The 22,948-nt window shown below is 36.3% G+C and overlaps 1 protein-coding gene across 3 annotated transcripts in view; it reads left to right on the top strand.

Annotated features, from left to right (window-relative positions):
• Window positions 1-202: 202 nt before the first annotated feature.
• Window positions 203-22,948, top strand: part of STAU2 (staufen double-stranded RNA binding protein 2) — a 298,188-nt gene continuing 275,442 nt past the window's right edge. For 2 of the 3 annotated variants that reach the window (XM_010846946.1, XM_010846948.1), the window contains exon 1: window positions 203-1,969. Coding sequence is in view for 2 of the 3 variants with exons in the window: in XM_010846948.1 (XP_010845250.1) it covers window positions 1,952-1,969 (18 nt within the window). In the remaining variant the exon portion in view is untranslated. Of the gene's footprint in view, window positions 1,970-18,537; window positions 18,649-22,948 lie in introns of all 3 variants that reach the window. The other variant, XM_010846944.1, reaches the window with a different exon arrangement.

The raw sequence follows: 22,948 nt of genomic DNA on the forward strand, positions 1-22,948 counted from the left end.
CTTATTGCCGCGTAACAAATTACACCAGAAATTAAGAATTTAAAACAGCAAATATTTATCATCCCAGTTTCTGTGGGTTAGAAATCTGGGTGCAGTTTATCTGGGTGCCTGTGGCTCAAGGTCTCCTAGGAAATTGCAGGTAAGCGTTTCTGGGGCTGTGATCTCATCTGAAAGCTTGACTAGAGGAAGATCTGCTTCTGAGTCATTCATGAGACTTGGCAGGACTGAGTTCTTGCAGTGTCTTGGACCAAAAGCCTCAGTTTCTTCTGGGTTGTTGGCCCAAGGTGTCCCTCAGTTCTTTGCCACGTAGGTCTGTTTACAGGACAGCTTACAACGTGGCACGGGCTTCCCACAGAGCAAACAGGTGAGAGGGAATGAGAGCAGGTGACGCGAAGGAGGGTAATGATGGTCTTTTTATAACTCAGTCTTGGAAATGGTAGTTTGTTATTGCTGCTTTCCTCTATTCATTAGAGGCTGCCTACCAGAGGACTTGCATTTACTTTTCAAAAATTAAAAAAGAAAATAGAAGCAAGAGAAAGAACTCTGAAGATACACAAAGTAATTTACCAAGGCTCAAAAGGCAATCTCCTGAAGAGCTTGGACTAAAATGCAAATTCACCGGTACTCAGGCCTTGTGCTATTTCTACAACATGCAGTTCTCTTGAAAAATGTAAAAACTGACATAGATGCTGAGGTCACTATTAGATAATTGAAAACTTTCAAAGGCATTTTGAATTGACTCTAGTTTGTCATCTTGAAAAAATGGTAGTCAGAAATGTATATACATATAAACACATGCATATTCATATGGTGTCTGTATATACGTATCTCAAGAACCTTTGCTTCAGAGGGAAAGTTCAGTATTAAAATTTTTTAGTATAAAAGTTTCTACACAAGTGATTGAATTTAACTTGCTGTATATAAAAGTTGTGATAATTTTTTGGGGGGACTGTAGATAATTTTGTGTCTTAACTTCTACCATTACAAGGTCCATTTATTTATAAGTTTGGGTTTTCCTGCCCTTCTTTGCTATCTTTCTTTTTGGTCACGGGATTTGTGGGATCTTGTTTGAGCCCTGGTAGTGAAACTATAGAACTGTGCCCCCTGCAGTGGAAGCACGGAGTCTTAACCCCTGGACTGCCAGGGAAGTCCCTGATAGCTATTTTTAAGTTACATGTAGAAGAGATTTGCCACATGAAGATAATACAGCCATCGCAAGGAGGTCAGACCCATAAGGAAACAAATCCAAATGTAAGAATGGGATGTGTCACAGTGGTGATTTTCTTTTTGAAAATGTTATATAAAACTTTAATATGCATGCAGTTTTTTGGTAATGATATTAAAGCCAGAAACAGGAAAAAACCAAAACTAGGTAGCCTTACCATGTGCTCTTTTCCGCTCCACCTAAGAGAGTATGCATGTTACATCTTCAGGCTTAATTTATCTTATAGAGGATGGGAACAGAGCTGTTTAAAACCTTACTGGAGCAAGGGAAGTATATATTCAATATTAATCTGAAACTTTTAGATTGTTTTAACAGCTTCACTTTTGCTGAAATTGTTGTAGAACTCTAGAACCAGAAGAGACTTTGTTCAGCCTAGATCTGCTCCATCCAGTATGGTAGCTAGTCGACACTTGTGGTTAAGTTTAAATAACATTAAAGGAAGTTTAAAATTCACTTTCTTATTTGTTTTAGCCACATTTCAAGTGTTCAGTAGCCACATGTGGCTACCAGCTTGGACAGTGAAGATCTAGAATATGTTTATCATCATAGAAAGTTCTACGCTGATCTAGATCTGCTCCATTATATATTTGATTTTTGGTCACGAACATGTGTTTAAAGTGCTAATCATTGTGATCACCAACTAAGTTGAACTTTTATTTCTTCATTTTCGTTTTCTAGTTTTTGGAGCCGTGAGGGATACAGCACTTTGGTCAATATTGTTTTAACATGCTTCAGATAAATCAGGTGAGTTTGTGTTAAGGCATGTCACTCTTATATGGTGCTTGGGCCATAAATTGTAGAGCATTTTAACTCAGCTTTCCTATAACCACCACCTGACCACCAGTTTATAGAGCAGTTACATACTATATATTTGTCATAGGAAGGCTGCAGGGCAGGTTGTGTAAGAATTATAGCAATAGTCCTGAACGCTGGTAGATTTTGAGTGTTAACAGCAGAAGGTTCGTCTGTTCTTTCTGGTGTCACATCCCTCCAGGACTTGGTGTATTCAGGAGTCATAATCTAGCTTCAGTAGGTGGCAGTTCTGCAGACTGGAAGTACTTTCAGTGACAAATCTTGTGAAGTAGTTGTATCAGTGCTTTAGAAAAAGATTGCTTTTTCTGGGGTGCTGGAGAAGGCTAAAAGGAAGTGCTCTGCTAAATAAACTATAGCATATAATGCCTTAGACTCACTGTAAGAAATAGTTTTCTTAGGTCTTGGCATTTCTCCAAGAACTTTATACATTTAATCTTACCCTTTCTGAACAAAAAAGGGTATTGTATCATAACTGTAATTTTACAAAATTACTTTATTTCACATTTGCAAATCAAGAGAGGAGTAATTAATTTCACTGCAAGAAGAAATTACATTTTTTTTGTGATTTGAGGGAGTAATCCATGACCTCCCCGCTAATCCCCGCTCCATGAAGTTCACCTTGCCTAAGAAATCTCCAGTTCCTCTGCCTCACGTATCATTTCTGAGTCAATGACTTTTAAGTTTATACCTCATCGAGACCTCTTTTCTGAGCTTCAGACTTAGGGAGCAGTTACCAACTTGATCTCTTAGCTTGGATATCTTTCTGCTTCTTGGACTTAATGTGTGCCTAGGAAACAGTCTAAATGCTTCAGTGAAACTAGACTCTTTTAGGTCCTAGGTTAAGCATGGTTGTTCCTGCTTTACCTCTCCCTGGCCTTCTTCTCACTCTCCCCCCACCCACCTCTTGCCCTGTGCTTGGTTCAGTTGACTCACAGGCCTGGGATGTGCTCTCATAACACCCTGCCCTTTTGTTTAATGACGCTCTGACATTTGAAATTCTGTTCAAATAGGTAATGTTAATTAACATCTGTCTTCCTTGTTACTTTGTTTACTGCTGAATCCCCAGGTCCTAGAATAGTTCTTATTGTCTGTGATATTTACGTATTTGCTGGATGAGTGGGTGAATGGTGCTAGGGTTGCCACTAAAGCAGGGAGATCTCCATCCTTGTCAACAGTAACCATAATTGTGTTGTAAGTTTTGGTATCGTATGATGCTGCTTCACGCAGATGCCATTAATGTAAATCTCTCCTTTATGCAAAGTTATCTTTGATTTTTTCCTTGAATTAGGCAGTTTTCTTGTGTAGCAAATACTTCTTTCCTCAAAGACATTACTCCACAGGCTAAAGGGAAGGTACTGTGCTTAGCGCTTCCTGTGCCTTCAGGGTTGCCGTCAAGTCCCACTGGCTGCATTGATGGCGCTTTATGGGATGTGACTTACAAACGGCGCTGTAGGTGTGAAGTTCCCCCTAAGTGACTGTATGAATACCTGCTGTTAATTATATGGGTACAGTAATTCTACCATAGATAGATAGAAATTATCATTTGTTTTATGTCAGACCACGTCATTGAAAATTATGGTTTATGGATCAGTCCTAATGAGGATTTACTAACCCTCAGTGCTGCTGGTCATGTTGAACCAGGCCTTGAAGACAAAAACTAGGCAACATTCTGCATGGCCACAGCAGTTCCCTGCACCTTGGCTAGAAATTGTCCACAGGGCCAGGAGACAGACATACTTTGCTTGTAGCAAATAAGTATTTCTCAGCTCGCTTCAGGACCCTCTCTTGTTATTGATTAAGTTTTATCCTCCCAAACTGTTCAAGTCTGAGAGAAAAAACTAACCTAATTTGGAATAGTAGAAGTTATAGAGAACATTTCCTCTTTGGCCAAACCTAAAGTCACATTGAATTTTTAAACTTACAAGTGATTTTTATGTTTTGTTATTTTCATGGTGATTGCTTTCGTATTAGAGAGAGAGTTCTCAAGATAAATGTGAAAAGATATGAAAAGGCGATTGAAGCTGGCATCTTGCAGCAGTTGAGATTTTTCACTTTGTGATTTTCAGTATTGTCTTTAGGATTAGTAGATAAATTTTTATTCGGGAGGTGTTTTGTTTCTTAAAATGCCTGATTAGTACTAGCAAATTATTCCATATATGTTCCTAGAACTAATTAAAAACTAGAGTATTGAATACCGAGTTACTTGGTATCCTCTTTGATATTATATTGTCTCTAGCTGACATTATTACTAAGGAACATAGGAATGTACCATGTTCTGCTGCCATAATGATACTTCTGCCTTTAAATTGTTCTTCACAATTTTACTTTCACCTTTTAAAAGTGTGTGTTCTTATGCATGTACAACTCATGCAGAAAAATTAGGTGGTATAGATATGTAAAAAGGAAAAAAAAATCACCAGTAATTCCATTATTCTTTTACAGAAGTAATCACTGCTAACATTTTGGGGTGTATACTTCTAATTTTTTTTCTATGCAGTTATGTTTTTATGTGAATATGTATTATTTTAAAAAAATTGGAATTATGTAATACATAATACTCAAGTGATTTAATCCATAGTTTGAAAGTACTAAAATTTATTTAATCAAATCCTTATTGTTGGACAGATTTTGTATTATAGTTAATGCCACCATGAGTATTTTTTTATATACACCTGTGTTCCTTTGTCCATTATTTTCTTGCAATTAATTATTAGAAATGGAAATACTATTCAAAGGAATATGCAGATTTTAAAGATATTTGATGCATAAATACCAAAAATACAAAATTATATCTATTAGAAGTTTATCAGAATGCCTGTTTCCTTATTTCTGTGACAAATTTTCTGTCTCTGTCAATCTGTCTGACAAAAAGAGATATTTTAATTTGAATTTCTATGATTTGCTTACATTCTTCTGTATTTTGGCTTTTGTGAATTGCTTATGTTTTCACTGGCATCTTTATCTTTTTATTTGTAAAAATTCTTTGGATTATATCCCCTTCAGAATTTTCTAAGTTAGTCGTTAGTTTATTTATTTTTTTCATTCATTCAACAAATAACTGATGGTAACCTGTGTTTCCAGCATAGTGTACTAAGTGTTTGGATCTTTCTTCCTGATGTTTCATTACTAGCCCTTAGGGCTCCCTAGTGGCTCAGATGGTAAAGAATCTGCCTGCAATGCAGAAGACCCAGGTTTGATCTGTGGGTTGGGAAGATCCCCTAGAGAAGGACATGGCAACACCCTCCAATTTTCTTGCCTGGAGAATTCCATGAACAGAGGAGCCTGGTCAGCTATAGTCCATGGGGTTGGGAAGAGTCATACACGACTAAGTGACTAACACTTTTACTTTGAGGGAAAGGAAACCATTTCAACATTAAGCTGCAGCAAATATAAATTGAGAAGCCACATGTGCTGTGAAATGATACTTGAAAATTAGTGACTGAAATAGGGCAAATGTTTTCGGATTAGTTGGTGAGGCACACTTGATTGGGCAGTTTGTCTCAAGGGGTTGGGAAGCCTGTGTTAGGCAACTGTAGTATTGGGAGAGCCCAGCAGCAGGGATTTAATAGAAGTCTAAAGTGGTGATTCCTTCTAAAGAGGTTTGGTAGTTGCTGTTGGGAACATGGAAACTAAGGGGAAGCTTTAAGGCCTGATTGAAGTGAAGTAGGAGAATAGGGAGGACAAAATAGAGTTTCAGTGCCAGAAAAGTTGAGAATCCTATAGAACAAGAGGGAGCCAGGTATTATAGAGAAAGAATAAAGTTGTATCAAGGTATACTGTAAAGTGTAAAGCCAGGGTTTGGTCATTAAGAAACAAAAGGTCTAAAGTTTAAGGGATAATGATAGTATCCCACAGGTCTGTTGTGAGGAATAATTGGGACAACAAAGGCCAGATGCTTAGCATTGGTCCTAGCACTCTTGTTACTTCTGTTAAAATTACTATGACTGGTATTGTTGCTATTGTTGCTCTGGAAATTGTTGGGAAAGGAGGGCAGATGTTTAAGTTGGTCATTAGAGTAAGTAATTGTTTGGGGGAGTGAAGCACTTGAATGTTTCTCAAGGCAGGTCAGCTGCAAGTGCTCTCTTCTTTCTTACCATATGCCCCAGAACTGTCCTTTTCACTTAAAAGCTGCTGGTACTTACTCTTAGTTATTTTTCTTCAAAGTCTGTCTTTGGAGTAGGGTCCACAGTCTGCCCATCCCTTTTTAAAGTCACAGGATGCAGTTTACAGTTAGGGGATTAAAAAAAGTAGTAATCACAGGGAGGATAAAATGTTTAAGAAAGATTTTGGCTTTCTGCCATGCTGGCATAACAGGATTTGTCCTCTGGATAGCCAGCTTCCAAGATAGCCCCCAGTGATCTCTGCCACCCTTGTGTTAATGCTCTGCCAGGTCTGGCCAGTAGAATATGGTAGAAGTGACGGATCGTTTCCAGGGATGGGTTATAAAAGACCTTGTGGAAGACTTCCCTGGCAGCCCAGAGGACTGTGCTTCCACAGAGGGGGCACAAGGTCAGTTCCTGGTGAGAAACTAAGATCCTGCATGCTGCGGAGTGTGGCCCCCAAAAGAAAAAAAGCTTCTCTTCTCTTTCTTTCTGTGTCACCCTGCATTGCTCACTCTGAGAGTAGTTAGCTGCCATGTTGTGAATAGCTCACTGGAGAGGCCCACATGGTGAGAAATTGAGGTCTCCTGCCAACAGCTAACAAGGAACGGAGGCCTTTAGCTTACATTGTGTGATTGAGCCTTCTTGGAAGCAGGTCTTCTAGCCCTTGTGAAGCTTCCACCCCAGAGACTGCTGGCCCACCACCATTTGACTGCAGCACCATGAGAGATTCTGAGCCAGAACCACTAAGCCAAGCTGGTCCTTGACTGCTGAACCTTAGAAAGTAGATTTAAAAAATGCTTATTTTTTAAGCCACTAAGTTGAGGGTAATTTGTTATGCAGCAATAATATACTCTTTCTGCTTAAAAAACTTGAAAGCATATATATGTGTGTGTGTGTGTGTGTGTGTGTATGTATGTGTGTGTGTGTATATATATATATATATGTATATATATGTGTGAACAATGGTTTTTAGACATTGAATGACAGGTAGCAACAGACTGTGGTCTCTGAGAGAATAGAAACACATGGAAGTAAGCCCTTCTATTGCAGTAGTTTGAAACAGAGCCAGAGGTTGTTTGCATGCTGCAGTAGAAGGAGGAGGAATCAAAACAGAACCAAGTTTTGTTGGGATTAGGAAACAAAGATAAGAGTTCGGGAAGGCCAGGGTGGTTAGAATTGTAGGTCGGAGTACCAGAGAGAAGGGAGCTGTGGGGAGAAGTGGCAAATATATAATCAAGAGTGCACTCGAGCATATATGCATTCTAAAGTGCTTCAGAGGGTTCTTCTTGAGTCTTTGGCTCAGTTCTGATCTGTAGATGCATGACAGGACCATATCAAAGTCAGGGAAAGAAGTACTGGAGAGTAGTAAGAAAAGAATTTCTGGAGCTCACACGAGGCTGGGAATAGTTTGTGTTTCCACTGTCTAGTTTATAAAGACCTTGTAATACATAGGGTATTGGAAAGTCTTCAGAAGACTCCAGGTGATCCCAAGTAATTTAACTGTGCACCACAACAAAGTCCAAAACTATATAGAGGAATGCCACACAATCCAGAACCTAACATATAAAATTCAGTGTTTGTCATCCAAGATTAAAATGCTGCCTCACCTTGAATAAGGGATAAAACATCTAGACAGAAGATCAGTAAGGACATAGAGGACTTGAACAGCACTATAAACTAATTAGAGCTAATGGACATATACAAAGCATTCAGCAACATCAGAATACAAATTCTTACCGAGTGCACATAAAGCATTCTCCAGGAATAGGCCATGTGTTAGGTCACAAAACAAACCTCAGTATGTTTTGAAAGATTGAAACCGTACAGAGTATCTTCTCTGGTCACAGTGGAATAAGGCTAGAAATCAATGACAGAATACAAAAAAAACACAAATATGTGGAAATTAACCAACATACTCTTATTAAACAGCCAGCAGATCAAAGGAGAAATCATAGGGTAAATAAGCAAATAATTAAAGACAAATGAAGGCTGTATATTGTCACCCGGCTCATTTAACTTATATGCAGAGTACATCATGCGAAATGCCAGGCTGGATGGAACACAAGCTAGTATCAAGATTGCCGGGAGAAATAATCAATAACCTCAGGTATGCAGATAATACCACCCTAATGGCAGAGAGCAAAAAGCCACTAAAGAGCCTCTTGATGAAGGTGAAAGAGGAGAGTGAAAAAGCTGGCTTCAGAAGCATTCAAAACAATAGGATCATGATGTCCAGTCCCATCACTTCATGGCAAACAGATGGGGAAAAATGGAAACAGTGATAGACTTTATTTTATTGGGCTCCAAAATCACTGCGGACAGTGACTGCAGCCATGAAATTAAAAGACACTTGCTCCTTGGAAGAAAAGCTATGACAAATCTATACAGTGTATTAAAAATCAATGAAATCACTTTGCTGACAAAGGTCCCTATAGTCAAAGCTATGGTTTTTCCAGTAGTCATGTACGGATGTGAGAGTTTGACCATGAAGAAGGTTGAGGTGCTGAAGAATCGATGCTTTTGGACTGTGGTACTGGGCAAGACTCTTGAGAGTCCCTTGGACAACAAGGAGATCAAACGAATCAGTCCGGAAGGAAATCAACTCTGAATATTCATTGGAAAGACTGATGCTGAAGCTCCAATACTTTGACCGCCTGATGTGAAGAGCCAACACATTGGAAAAGACCTTGATGCTGGGAAAGATCGAGGGCAGGAGGAGAAGAGAGCGACAGAGGATGAGATGGTTGGATGGCATCACTGTTTCAATAGACGTGAGTTTGAGCGAACTCCAGGACACAGTGACGGACAGGGAAGTCTGGTGTCATGCAACCATGGGCTTGCAAAGAGTTGGATATGACTGAACGCCTGAACAACAAAGACAAATGAAAATAAAAATACAGTATACTATAACTTAGGGGAGTCAGTAAAAGCAGTGCTCAGTGGGAAATTTATAGCAGGAAACACCTACATTTAAAAAGGACAATCTCAAACAAATAACCTAACTTTTCACTTTAAGAAAACCAGAAAAAGAGTAAATTAACCCGAAGCTAGCTGAAGAAAGAAAATAAGATTAAAGTGGAGATAAAATAGAGAATGGAAAGCAGTATAAAGAATCACTGAAACTAAAAGTTGGTTCTTTGCAAAGATAACTGACAAGCTGGACTGACAAAAAGAGCAAAGATGCATATAACTAAAATGAGAAATGAAAGTGGGGACATTACCATGACCTTAAAGAGGTAAAAGAATTATTAGAGAGTACTATGGCTCATAGTGGAGAAGGCAGTGGCAACCCACTCCAGTACTCTTGCCTGGAAAATCCCATGGATGGAGGGGCCTGGTAGGCTGTAGTCCATGGGGTCGCTAGGAGTCGGATACGACTGAGCGACTTCACTTTCACTTTTCACTTTCATGCACTGGAGAAGGAAATGGCAACCCACTCCAGTGTTCTTGCCTGGAGAATCCCAGGGATGGCAGAGCCTGGTGGGCTGCCGTCTATGGGGGTCACTCAGAGTCGGATACGACTGAAGCGACTTAGCAGCAGCATGGCTCATAGTACAGTTGTATGCCAACATATTGGATAACCTACATGAAATGGACAGATTTCTAGAAACACAGATTACCAAAGCAGACTCAAGAAGAAATAAAAAATTTCAACCGACCTATTAGAAGTAAACAGATTCAGTTTTTTTTTAAATCCCTCCCAAAGAAAAGTCCAGAACCAGATGGCTTCACTAATGAATTCTACCAAACATCTAAAGAAGAATTAACACCAATCCTTCTCAGACTTTTCCAAAACATAGGAGAGAAGGGAATACTTCCTAATTCATTCTATAAAACCAGTATTACTCTGGTATCAAAGCCAAAACAAAGGCACCATGAGGAAGAAAAAACTGAAAATCAGTATTCCATATCAATATAGGTGTAAAAGTCCTCAACAAAATGCTAACAAACTAAATCCAACAATATATTTAAAGGATTGTATACCACAGCCAAGTGGGATTTACTCCAGGAATGCAAGAGTGGTTCACCATAGGAAAATCAATCAGTATAATCCACTACATTAATAGACAATGGAAACCCACACCACACACAGATAATCACCTCCTGTGTGATACAGAAAGCACTTGGTAAAATTCAACACCTATTCATAATAGAAACACTCAAAAACTAGGAATAGAGGGGCACTTCTTCAACATGATAAAGGACATTTATGGAAAACTCACAGGTAGCATCCAGTTTAATGGTGAAAGACTAAAAAGTTCTCCTTATATTCAGGAACAAGGCAAGGATGCCTGTTCTTACCACTGCTTCAGCATTGTACTGGAAGTTATTGCCAGGGTAATTAGACAAGAAAAAGAAATAAAAGACATCCAAAATCTGGAAGGAAGAAATAAAACCATTTCTACTTGCAGATGACATGTGCCATGTATATAGAAAATCCCAAAGAATCTATGAGTACAAAGAAAAAAAACAGAGCTAACGAATTCAGAAAAGCTGTAGTACAAGATGATACAAAATACAGTTCTGTTTCTCTATACCAGCAGTGTAGAATCCAAAAAGGAAATTCATAAAACAGTTGCATTTATAACATCATCCAGAAGCATACAGAAATTGGAAGACCTGTACTCTGAAAACTATATAACAGTGTTGAAAGAAATTAAAGAAGACTCAAGTAAATGGAAAGATATTTTTTGTTTATGGATTAGAAGACTTAGTATTGTTAAGATGGCAGTACTATGCAAAATTGTCTGCATATTCAGTATAAAGTCTGTCAAAATTCCAGTGACCTTTTTTGCAGAACTTGAAAAACTGATCTTCAACTGCTTATAGAATTGCAGTGGGCCCAAATAGCTAAAGCAATCTTGAAAGAGGACAGAGTTGGACGGCTCCTACATACTCCATTTCAAAACATACTGTAAGTCTACAGTAATCAAAACAGTGTGGTTCTGGCGTAAGGAAGGAGGACCAATGGAATAGAATTGAGAGGCTAGAAATAAGCTATTACGTATATGACCCACTGATTTTTGACAAGATTGCCCCAAACCACACAGCGCAGGAAAGAATAACATCATCAATAAATAAGAGTTCTAAGACAACTGGATATCTGTATGCAAAAGGATAAACATGGACCCCTATCTCACACCACATACAAAAATTAACTCAAAATGGGTCAATGACATAAGAACTATAATTCTTGTAACTCAACAATAAAAAGAAACCCAACTGAAATGGGTAAAGGACTTGAATAAATAGTTCTCCAAAGAAAATATACAAATGACCAACATGAATGTGAACAAAAATACTCAGCCTCTTTAGTAATTAGGGAAATGCAAGTGAAAACCACCATGAGTATCCTTTCTTGCTCTCTAGGATGGCTGGAATCAGAGAGACCGACAATAACAAGTGTTGGTGGTGTTGTGGAGGAAGCAGAACACTTGTACTATACTGGTGGGAATGTAAAGTGTTTTATTTTCTGTAGAAAACAGTTTGGGATTTCTTTAGAGTGTTTAGCATAATATTACCATGCAATTCCACTCCTAGATATATACCCCAGAGAATTGAAAACAGTTATTCAAATATATGCACACACATGTTCATATTAACACTATTTATAATAACCAGATGGTATAAGCAGCCCAAATGGATGGATGAATGGGTAAACAAATTGTGGTACATACACACCATAGAATATTATTTATCTGTAAGAAAAGATGACATACTGATACATGGTATAATGTGATGCTCCTCAAAACACTTTTACTAAGTGAAAGAAGTCAAACACTAGAGTCACATATTATCTGATTCCATTTACCTGAAATAGCTAGAATAAGTAAATCTATAGAGACAGAGTGCAGATTGGTGGTTGCCAGGTCCTGGGGGGTAAGGATAAAAGAGGAATCACTGGCTAGTGGGTATGGAGTTTATTTTGGTGTGATAAAAACATTTTGAAACTAGGTAGAGGTGGTGGTTGCATGACATTGTGGCTGTACTAATGCCCCTGATGTCTTCACTTTGAAATGGCTAATTTGATGGTATGTCAGTTTCATTTCTATTAAAAAATTAAAATGCTTGCAAAGAAGCATGAGAATATAACCATAACTAGGGTAAAAAAATTAATCTCTAGAAAGAGACCCAGAAATGACAAAGATGATTGATTCAGCAGACAAAACTGTAAAAAGAGTTGCTATTAATAATGCTGTCAATGTTCAGGAAGGTAGAGGAAAATAGGAAAACGATGAGAATATAAATAAAAGGTATGAGTAGACTTAAATGGGAATTCTAGCAATGAAGAATGCAATATCTGAAGTAAAAAATACTTGATGGAATTAATAGCAGACACTGTAGAAGAAAAGGTAAGTGAGCTGGAATATGTAGGGAATAGCAACTAACCAAAATGAAGCAAAGAGTGAAAAGACAGGAAAAAAGTGAACAGAGCATCTGTGAGCTATTGGATAACATCACAAGTCTAAGATAAATTAATTAGATGTTCAGGAGAAGGGAGGGGGAACAGGAAAACATTAGACCAAATAATGACTTTTCCCCTGGAGAAGGAAATGGCAACCCACTCCAGTATTCTTGCCTGGAAGATCCCATGGACTGAGGAGCCTGGTAGGCTACAGTCCATGGGGTCGCAAAGAGTCGGACACAACTGAGCGACTTCATTCACTTTTCAATGACTTTTCCATTAAATATTATGGAAAAACCCAAGCCAATTTATTGGCCAATCCAGTATAAACTTCATAACTGTGTAAAGCTCAGTGAATCTAATTTGAGAGAAACAATATTCAAATGACTGAAGATCAGTGATAGTAAAGGGAAATCTTCAAATCAGTCAGGGGGAAAAAAGACATTATATATAGAGAAAAAGAGATAAGGATGACAGTTTTTGTTGGAATGTACAAGCCAGAAAAGAGTCAAATGACATTTTAAACATACCGTAAAATACTTGTTAACTTTGGATTCTGTTCCCTCTGAGAATGTTTTCTGAGAAGTTACTTGTCATACAAAAGAACTTACTACAAAACAGACTCACAGACATAGAAAACAAATTTATGGTTACCAAAGGGAAAGGTAGGGGAGGGATGAGTTAGGAGTTTGGAATTAACAGATACACGAAGCTGCTGCTGCTGCTGCTGCTAAGTCGCTTCAGTCGTGTCCGACTCTGTGTGACCCCGTAGACGGCAGCCCACTAGGCTCCCCTGTCACTGGGATTCTCCAGGCAAGAGTACTGGAGTGGGTTGCCATTTCCTTCTTCAGTGCATGAAAGTGAAAAGTGAAAGTGAAGTCGCTCAGTCGTGTCCGACTCTTCTCGACCCCATGGACTGCAGCCTACCAGGCTCCTCCCGCCATGGGATTTTCCAGGCAAGAGTACTGGAGTGGGGTGCCATTGCCCTCTCCACGCTACTATGCTTAAAATAGATAAATAACAAGGACCTACTATATAACACAGAGAACTGTATTCTATATCTTGTAATAATCTATAATTGAAAAAGAACCTGATGAATATATGCGTATATTTTTTATATAAAACAATCACTTTGTTGTACACCCGAAATTATCAGAACATTGTAAATCAACTATACTTCAATAACAATATATTCCAGAGGAAATGAAAAAGAAGTGACTCTTTTGTTTAAAATTTTTTAATTATTATAAAATATTCAGTATATAACACAGAACTTAACATTTTAACTATTTTTAAGTTTTATTGTTATAGAGTTGTTAGGTTGTATCTGACTGTTTTGTGACCCCATGGACTGTAGTTCACCAGACTCCTCTGTCCATGGGATTTCCAGGCAAGAATACTAGAGTGGGTTACCATTCCCTTCTCCAAGGGACTTTCTCGACCTAGAAGTTGAACCTACATCTCCTACATTGGCAGGTGGATTCTTTACCACTGAGCTGGTAAAGAATGGGAAGCCCATTTTTAAGTGTATAGTGACATTAAGTACATGAACAGTGTTATGCAGCCATCACCATTATCCATCTGCAGAAATTTTGATACTCCCAAACTGAAACTCTATACCCATTAAAGCACTAATTCCCCATTCTTCAATCCATCAGCCCCTGTCAACCACCATTGGCTAATACTCTGTTCTATGTGTATATCACATTTTGTTCATCCATTCATCTGTCAATAGATATTTGGGGTGTTTCCACCTTTTGGCTCTTGTGAGTAATACTGCAGTGAGCTTGGGGGTGCAAGTGTACGTTCAGATGCCCACTTTCTGTTATTCTGGGTATATATCCAGAAGTGAAATTGCTCGAGCCTATGGTAGTTCTCTGTTTAATGACTGTTTCCCATAGTGGCTGCACCATTTCACATTCCCACTAATAATAAACAAGAGCTTCAAGTTCCCCACATCCTCACCAGTGCTTATTTCTCTCCTTTGTTCCTTCCTTTTTCCCTCCTGCCCTCTCCTCCTTGCTAATGGCCATCGTACTAGATATGAAGTGGCATCTTAGAGTTTTTATTTGCATCTTTGATATTAGTGATGTCTAATGTCTCTTTATTTGCTTGTTGGCTTTTTGTATGTCATTCTTGATGAAATGTCTATGCAAATACCTTACCACTATAGGAAAAATTTTAAAGAATGTCCTTCAGGCAGCAGGAAAGTGCAAAAGATGAACAAAGAAAAAAGCAGAAATGGTCATTACTTGGGTAAATGTATAATCTTTTTTTATTAATCTTTTTGAAAGGTAATTTATTATTCAGAGCAAAAATATTAAACTATTGTAAGGCTTATAGCATACAAAAAAGTACAGTGCATAGTAACAGCTTGAAGGTTGAGGGAGAAATGGAAGATATTATTAAAGATTTTAATGCCCTTCATTAGGTGGTACAATATAAAGGTAGATAAGATATATGTCATAAACTCTAGCAGTTAGTAAAACAGCAAAACAAAAACTTATAGCTGATAAGCCAAAGCAGTAGATAGAATTGAATATATAAAATAATTAAGTCAACAGAAACCATGAAAAGATGAAGGGACCAAAGACCAGATGGGAAAAATATAATAATATGATAGGTTCAAACCTAGTGATATTATATAATCCCATTAAATGTAAATAGTGTTTGCTTCAGCAGCACATGTAAAATTGGAACGATACAGAGATGTACAAAGATGATACATAAATTTGTGTGGTGTTTCATATTTTTAAAAAAGTAGTGTTAAAAACCATCCTGATTTGAAGGCTGAAATTGAATTAAAAAGCAAGATCTGACCATATACTTGCCTCTAAGAAATAGTAACTGTAAACACAAATAGATTAAAATAATGGAAAAAGACATAACAGATTGACTTAGTTGAAAGAAACTTGGACTGGTTTTATTAGTATTACAATAGGTTTCAGAGCAAGGAATATTTCCTACCTGGGTTAAAGAAGATCACTTCGTAACAATAAAGGGATCAGTTAATTAAGAGGACTATTAGTGCCAAATGTTTTGTTGTTGTTGTTGCTGTTTAGTTGCTAAGTTATGTCTCACTCTTTTGCAACCCCATGGACTGTAGCCCACCAGGCTTCTGTGTCCACAGGATTTCCCAGGAAAGAGTACTGGAGTGCGTAGCCATTTCCTTCTCCAGAGAATCTTCCTGCCCCAGGGTTTGAATCCAGGTCTCCGGCATTGGCAGGCAGATTCTTTGTCACTGAGCCACTGGCAGCTAGTAATAGAATTTCAAAACAAACGAAGCAAAAACTAATAGAAATTCAAGGAAACACTCACAATTATGGTCAGAGATTTCAGTGATCCCTCTCAATAACTGATGTAATAAATTGACAGAAAAAAAAGTTTCAAAGATGTAGTTGACTTGAATAACACTGTCAACCAACTTGACCTGGCTGCGTTTACAAACCACTTTATACAAGAAGGTCAGGATACCCATTTGTTCACAAGTTCATACCGAACATTTACCAAGATAGACTGTATTTTGGGCCATAAAACAAATCTCAATAATTCAGAAGGAATCAACTCCTAAAATGAACCTTCTCAGATAACAGTGCAGTTGAATTAGAAATTATTAATAGAAATATCCTTGGAAAATCTACAATATTTGAAAATTAAATAGCATCTTATAAGTAATTCATGATTAAAAGAAAAAACAAAAAGGGAAATTATAAAGTATTTTAAATTAACAGAAACACAATATATTAGATGTTGCTAAAACAGTACTTACTGGGAAATCCATAGCTTTAAATATTTATATTAGAAAAGAATAAAGATCTCAAATAAATGACCTTAGTTTCCACCTTAATGATGTAGAAAAAGGATAAATTAATTCTAGAGGAAGCAGAAGAGATTAATCTGAATAACTATATATGTATTAAAGATACTAAAGTTGTAGTTAAAAAAAAAAACTTCCCACAAAGAAAACTGTAAGTCCAGTTCACCTACTGGACCAATTGGTGAATTTACTAAATACTGTAGGAAGAGATAATATTAGTTCTACACCAACTTTTCAAAAATATTTGAAGTGGAAGGAGTGGTTTCTAAAGACCTCAGTGTCAGCATTACTGAGATGCAGAACCAGGCAGTAGGTTCTGGAATAGGAATAAAAGAAAGTCCTAATAAACAGATGTGACCTGATTTTCTATGTAGAAAATCTGATGGACTCCTACTAGACCTAATGAAGAAGTATAGTAAGATTGAAGGATACAAGATAAATGTGCAAAAATTGATTGTGTTTCTATACACTAGCAAGGCTTCCCAGGTGGCACAGTGGTGAGGAATCCACATGTCATTGCAGGAGACACAAGAGACGCAGATTTGATCCCTGGGTTGGGAAGATCCCTTGGAGTAGAAAATAGCAACTCACTCCAGGATTACTTGAAAAATCATATTGACTGGGTAGCCTGATGGGCTGTAGTCCATGGGTTTGCAAAAGAGTCTGACATGATTGAGCGTGCGCAGCAAGGAACAATCTTTAAAAAAAATACTATTTAAAAATAGTATAAAAAATATGAAATATTTATGGATAAATCTCACAAAGTATGTTAAAGAATACTGAAAGCTATAAAATACTGCTGAAATGAAAGAATACCTAAATAATTGAGATCCATTTGATCCTTATTATTCATGGATTCTGTATTTGTGAATTGGTCTATTTGCTAAAATTTATATGTAATCCCTAAATAATCCTTGCAGTGCTTTTGTGATCATTTACTGACAAGTGCGGAGTGGTGAAAAATTGAGTTGCCCTGTGTGCACAGTCTGAACTGGGGTTGAACCAGATGATAGGCTGCTCTCGTTTCAGTTCTCCTGCCATAAGCAAGTGTCCTTTTCTTGGTTTATTTAGTGCCACATTTTGTTTTTGTGTCTTTTGGTTGGTGATTTAGCTATTAAAATGGCTCCCAAGCATAGTGCTGAAGTGCTTTGTAGGGTCTTTAAGCACAAGAAGGCTGTGATATGTCTTATGGAGAAGATATATCTGTTTAGCTAAGCTTCATTCAGGAGTTATTGTTGGCTCTGAGTTCAGTATTAGTGAGTTCAACAGTATATATTAAGTAAGGGATCTTTAGCTAGATAAAACACACATAAAACAAGGTTATTTATTAATTGACTTTAAAAAAATGTTATGCCCAGATGTTTACAGGAACCTAACCTTTTATTTCCCCAGAAGCAATAACTCAGTATTTAATAATTCACTGTTTTGCAGGAATGTTAAAAAACATAGCTATCACTGAGATATCATCATCTCAATAATGAAAATTGAGATTTTCATGTCATGTACATGGATTATATGTCATGTACATGGATCAGAAGCCTCAGCTTTGTTAAAATGTTGATTTTCACCAAATTAATCTGTAGATCCAGGGGAATTGTCTATGTTGACAATTTTTTAGTATCATTCCTGGTGTGTTCTGCTCTACAGAAGTTTTACATTTTTGTGTTGTTAAATCTATCAGTTTATCCCGTCATGATTTTTAGGTTTCTTTCTAGAAGTTTTCTGTTGCAGGATTTTGACATACCTTTAGCCAAGTTTTCTTGTGCTTTTGTCATATTTTTATACTCTTCACTTTAATGCATTTGGAATTAATTTTTCTGTCTATTTGAGATAGGGACAGAGGAGCCTGGCGGGCTATAGTCCATGGCGTCAAAAGAGTCAGACGACATAGTGACTAAAATACCACCACAACCATATGAGATAGGAACTTTAATTTTTCCTAATTAACAGGCAATTCTAGTACAGCAGTTTGATCCTTGGGTGGTGATTTTGCTTGGACAGCCTTAGGTTACGGTCTGATGTGAAGTTATAAGCTATGTTTTAGTTGTAGCTGTGGACAGACAGTTACATTTCTCTTAGAGGTCAGGACTCTGTGGAAGGTAAATTCCTTGTTCTATTTTGACTCTGTTCTTTCTTTTTGTTTTACTTGGGAATTCGGATGACCCCCTTCCAGTAGCAGGGAATAGGGAGAGGGGAGCCAGCAGAGAGACATAGACTGTGTTCCAGTCACTTTCTGTACCTGTGATGGACACGGATTCTTCTATGGAGAGACTTGCTTTGGCAGGTGAGGTTAGCCTCTGGTTTCCTGGCATCACTTCAGCTGTAATTTAACTACCTTAAAAATGGTGCTACTCTTGAGTTCTGGCTTAGGCAGCTTTTGGTATTTTGGTGGATTCTGGTCACGTATTTTTTCTGCTACATCCTACTCTGCATTCTACATTCTGCCAGTGGTCTGCTTGCATTTTCCAGAATGTGATGTGTTTAATGTGCTTTCTTCTGCATGTGTGCTCTGGAAAAGCTCTGCCTCTTTCTCTTTCCCTCCCTCACTAACTCGGTGAGTGCCTGCTTTCCTTAACTAATGTAGTGTAATCTAATCACACCCCTTGAAACCTGCCTTTCAACACCCCTTCACCTAAGGAGTCCCTTTAAAGCCTTATCTCAGCACCTTCCATGTTGTAGTCTAGTGTGTGTGTTTCTTCTCTCTGTGCGTGTTTTCTCACAGACTCTGAACTCCTTTGGAACAAGTATTCTTTGCCTGTTGATTGAAAACTGTCAACTGTATTATTTTGGCATATTTTGAAGATCAAGTCCCAGAGAGTTTAGGACATTTTATTAAGTATAGAAACAATCTGTCTCAAAAAGCAGGGTAGGCCTCTGTTTTGCTGAGTGTGCAGATCCTGTTGTTACAGTGATTTTACCAACGTAACTTGTTAAAGTTACGGAGAGTTACATGTAAACAAACTTTATATCCAAGGTAAACACTTCCCCAACAGAAATATGAGAAATCTTACATGTGATATATATCACACTTGGGGATTTTTCAATGGAAGCAAGCTTAATATGTTATAGTAAGTCAGTGGAAAAATAATAGCAAATACATACTTTTTATAGAATAATAAAGAAGTATAATAGTATGAATATAATCAACTTATCCTAACAAACATTTTAACTCTGAATATTTTAGCTTAGGAAGCCATGAAAAAAGTTTATGAAATCATATCATTTTCAGTGGTAGTGTGCTAAAGATTATTTATATGCAGAGTAATAATGGATTCTCATTGTTAATAGTATCTTACATCATTTGATTCAACCAATATACTATAATCTAGTAAAAAAACAATTATTATTTCTATTTCACTGTCCAGGAAAGTGAGATTTAAGTACTTTCTCAACGTTATGTGTAGAAGTCAGTCAGTGGCAGAGATACCCAAAACAGGCTCTTAGGCTCTTAAATATATGGCATTTGTTCTCTCAGAAGCAAAGTTTTAAAATTGTGAAATTCATTGTCACTAATTTTATTTACTTCTAAGTAGGTATCTACTATTCCAGCCACCAAATTGAATTGAAGCTTTCTTCAGTCTCTTGAAAACATATGAAACAGTGTGTGTATATATATATATATATCTCACTTTTTGTACTATTGACTTTTCTAAAAAATAATAAATAAAGTTTATGGATATCAACTTTTATAGACCAATTTGTTTTATAATTTTGTAGATATTTAATCAAAATTTTGGTTTAATTTTTTATTACTACTTTGTCATTGAACTCTGTTAGTATTGTTAGTATTGTTAATAAGATATCTGATTGAATGCAGGAACAGCTATGGAAAATAAAGTTTTAATCATTTTGTAAAATAAAATCTGAACCAGGACTAATTATTTTTGAATTTACTAACTAAACATTTGGACTTTGAAGTTTTATTGATCTTACATGTATTTTGCACATCTTTCACACCAAAACTTAAACATTAAATCCATTTTTGGATTCCATTCTGTGAATCCATTATTGGATTCATGTAATTTTTATGAAGCAGAAAGTTAGAATGAGTGGAATATAAGTTTTAGTGCCATGTTATTATCATTTTCCTTTAAGGAATTTAGATCAGATTTTCTTACCAAACAGAGCTAAGTTTATAGAGCTATAAACATATTTTAAACACATTTAAACATGCTTAAATCCAGTGCTGTTACTTTTTATACTGTAAAATCATCACATTATTCTTGCTATGATCTTAATATTTTTTGAATCATAACAGATGAATATGCAACATTGCTGAGTTACGAAAATTGTCATAGTAGCAGTATAAATGCTGTTTTAGTATTACGCGAAATAACTCATTTTTACCAGGCTTAACTATTTTCTCATTTTCATTCTTCTTTTGCTTTTTGGTGTTCAGGTAGCTGTGTGATCTGTTGTACTTTAGTATTTAACACTATGGTTGCAAGGATCAGAATTTGGCTATGGTCCCAGATCATTTTGTATTTTATATAATAACTGACTTCCTGGCACAGAAATGTTTATAAAATGTTTATAAATGCAGATTTCCTCAACTTTCTTGACTAGTAGTCTTTGCCTTTTTTGTGGTGTTCCTTATTTGTTTATTTTTGCTTTGCAAGCCATTTAGAATGGTTTAATTGTAGAATTAACTGTCAACTGTATTGGTCCTACAGTTGCTTGCTTATATTCTTTTTTTTTTTAACTTATGCCTTACTAGGTATTTGTGTAGTATTGTCACAAAATAATTTCTTAATAATGATTGAGATCGTTATTATACCAAATTATTAGTCCTGTAAAGCGTATTAAAAAGTAAATTAAAAGTATTAAAAAAGATGCTATTTTCTACATTAAATCTTGTCATAGAAAGTTTATAGATGAAGTTCCTAAAACCAGCTATTTCTGTTTATTTAATGTATTCTTTATATATTGTGACTCCAGTTTAATTGAGCAGGAAGTAATCCATTTGCATGTTTTATGTTAAGGTTTTTTTTTTTTTTAAGTGTTGGGCCATACCCCATGACATGTGGGACCCTATTTCCCCAACAAGAGATTGAACCCCCGCCCCCTTTTTGGAAGGCAGAGTTTCAGCCACTGGACTGCTGGGGAAGTCCCTATGTTTAAGTTTTAAAATTGGAGGTGAAAGAAAAACTAAAAAAGCAGTTAAATATGTCTGTAAATGAGATGAAGGAAAAATACAGGATAAGCTACTATAAAAATATTCTGAAGCTGTAATTGTGGTAGAATTTAAAGTACTATGTATTTTAAAATTGTAACCTTAAAACAACCTGTTAGTTAAGTAGAATATACTTATTACTCTTATTGTATAGATAAAAAATAATAGGCTTAGTAAATTTAAGTAAAAATAATTAAGACATTTCAGATTAGGGGAGAGTTTCTTAAGGTAGTAAAGTCACAGACCACAAAAGAAAAGATTGATAAATATTATACGTAAAATAGTCAGTAGAAAAAAGGACAGAACTAGTTCCCAGAAGAGGAAACCCAGATAATCAAAAACAGTTTTGTCAGACATCAGATTGTCAGAGATGAAAATATCTGACCATACTACACATTTTCAAGGTTGGAGGGAAATAGTAATTACCATGCTGCCGAGGAAAGGTACAATCCTTTTTAGTGATGTTTGGGGTAGTGTAACTTTAACTTGTAAGAGTGAGAAATTGAAGACAATCTATTAATAAAAGTCTTCTATCAGTAAGGAGGGTTAAAACATGGCTAAGGTATTGTGATGAAAATTATACATCAGTTAAAAAGTAATACACTGGATCTATGAGTTAAATCTCAAACATAATGAAGAGTGAAGAATGTTGTGAAAATGGTATGTCTGTTATATTACTATTTATATGAACTACAAAACCACATATGTCAGGATTATGTATTTCTTTGTGGATATATATACATGCATATAAATGTATCTTAGATTATCCAAGAGGGATATAGTTTAAATTCACATAGTGGTAGTTTCTGCAAATGGTAAAGGGAACTTAACTGGAATGTAATACTGTTTTTCCTTTTTTTAAAAAGTAAGACTAAAAGCAAACAAAATACTAATTTTAATTTTGGGTGGTAACTGGTCATTTGTTAAATTATTCTAATTTTTTCCCCAAAATTTCATTAAAAAAAAAAGTTATGAAAACATAATAGTCAGGAGAGCTAGTAATTAAACTTAGGACTTGATTCCCATGTCTGGAGCTTTTTCAATTTAATATGCTACCTTAGAATGAGAAGGAAGAAAGGAAGATTACATGATAAAACAGTCAGATAAAATTTAGTTTTATAGCAATAAGAATAAGAATTATGTGTTTATGCTAAAATTTCTTGAGAAGAAAGTTATAGGATAAATTAAAAGTTATTATATAATCTTATACTGTTTTTCAGTCTTTAAGCATGCTGTTATTCATGTTTATGTATAGAGAGCAATTTAGGTACTCAGGAAAAAAGTTACCTTAATTTGTTTAAAATGTGATACATATTTCTATTGCATGTAATGGAAATTTAGATGATTTGAATGATGATCAAATGGTTTGATGATTTGAAATTTAGATGATTTGAAACTTTTATCTAAAATT

This window comes from Bison bison, unplaced genomic scaffold (assembly GCF_000754665.1).
Source record: "Bison bison bison isolate TAMUID 2011002044 unplaced genomic scaffold, Bison_UMD1.0 scf7180017864241, whole genome shotgun sequence".
In the NCBI taxonomy this organism is placed as follows: Eukaryota; Metazoa; Chordata; class Mammalia; order Artiodactyla; family Bovidae; genus Bison; species Bison bison.